Source organism: Colobus angolensis, unplaced genomic scaffold (genome assembly GCF_000951035.1).
Source record: "Colobus angolensis palliatus isolate OR3802 unplaced genomic scaffold, Cang.pa_1.0 Scaffold156, whole genome shotgun sequence".
Taxonomy (NCBI): domain Eukaryota; kingdom Metazoa; phylum Chordata; class Mammalia; order Primates; family Cercopithecidae; genus Colobus; species Colobus angolensis.
In genome coordinates this window covers 664,758-665,781 of record NW_012114666.1, presented here as the reverse complement: position 1 = coordinate 665,781, position 1,024 = coordinate 664,758, and the positions used below count along the sequence as shown (strand labels likewise).

General features: G+C 53.9%; 1 protein-coding gene across 1 annotated transcript in view; it reads left to right on the top strand.

Moving 5' to 3' along the window:
• Positions 1–536: 536 nt before the first annotated feature.
• Positions 537–1,024, top strand: part of LOC105507954 (chromosome unknown open reading frame, human C20orf85) — a 10,634-nt gene continuing 10,146 nt past the window's right edge. Inside the window, exon 1 of the mRNA XM_011936674.1 lies at positions 537–661. Within this exon, the coding sequence (XP_011792064.1) occupies positions 594–661 (68 nt within the window). The 5' untranslated portion in view covers positions 537–593. The remainder of the gene's footprint in view (positions 662–1,024) is intronic.

Sequence of the window (1,024 nt, the reverse complement as noted above, 5' to 3'; positions counted from 1 at the left end):
ACTCACAGCAATGGGAATGCTCTGTCAATCATGACATTGGGCAAAGGCAGCCAGGCACGAAGGAGAACATCTGGTTGGTTCCACGCACACAAAGTTCAAATCATGGCAAAGCTAATCTTTGCAGAGGGAAGTCAATGAGAGCCAGGGAGGACGATGACTCTGGGGGCCGCTGGGGCAGCCTGGCAATGATTTGTTTTCTAATCTCCAGGTGGTGTTTACAGGCGAGCCTTCTCTTTGACATACTCAATTAAGCTCTGTACACTTGAGAGTTTGTCCACTTGTAGGTGTGCATACTTCCACTGCGGATTTAAATTTTCAAAGAAGGTTAGGGTGTTAGGTCTGAAGGTTTCCCCGAGGCTTTCCGCAGAGGAGCAAATGGGCTGAGAGGTGGACGAAGGGCCCAAACGTGAGCAAAGGATGGCAGCAAGCTCGCACCCAAGCTACGCGGCGAAACCACAGCGACCCCACCCTCGCCAGGTGCTGCGCCATCTCCGCCTCCGAGTCCTGCGTTGCCTGGCAACCGGTCTTCCAGGAGACGCGAGACGCTGAGCCCAGGGCCAGAGCTAGCGGGGCGCACGGAGCCCCCAGGCCTCATGGCGCAGAAACCGCTCAGCACAGCGGCGGCTGAACGCATGAACCTTGTGGCTCAGGATGAGATCTGGTAACGCCTGGGATCCGGTTACACGGTGGGCTCTTGTTCCCACCTGAAGTGTCCACACCTGGGGTCTCAGTTTCCCCACCAAGTCCAGGAGGTGGTCAACCACTAAACTCGAGGGGTGTGCGCTGAGGATGGTCAGGGGCCTTGAGGAAAGGGGTCAGTGTTAGGGACATGAGAGCGACAGGAGTGCCTTTCTCCCTTTCCTTCTCCCTCTCCTGTTGGGTCCACCAGGAAGACGTGAGAGATCAGCTTTCAACAATCAGCACGGATTTGCTTGTTGAAATCCAACTAAAGTGTTCATGTTTTTTGTTTTCTTCTTTTTTCTTCAAACCTCAGCATCCAACCAGAATGTGTTCATGTTTTTAG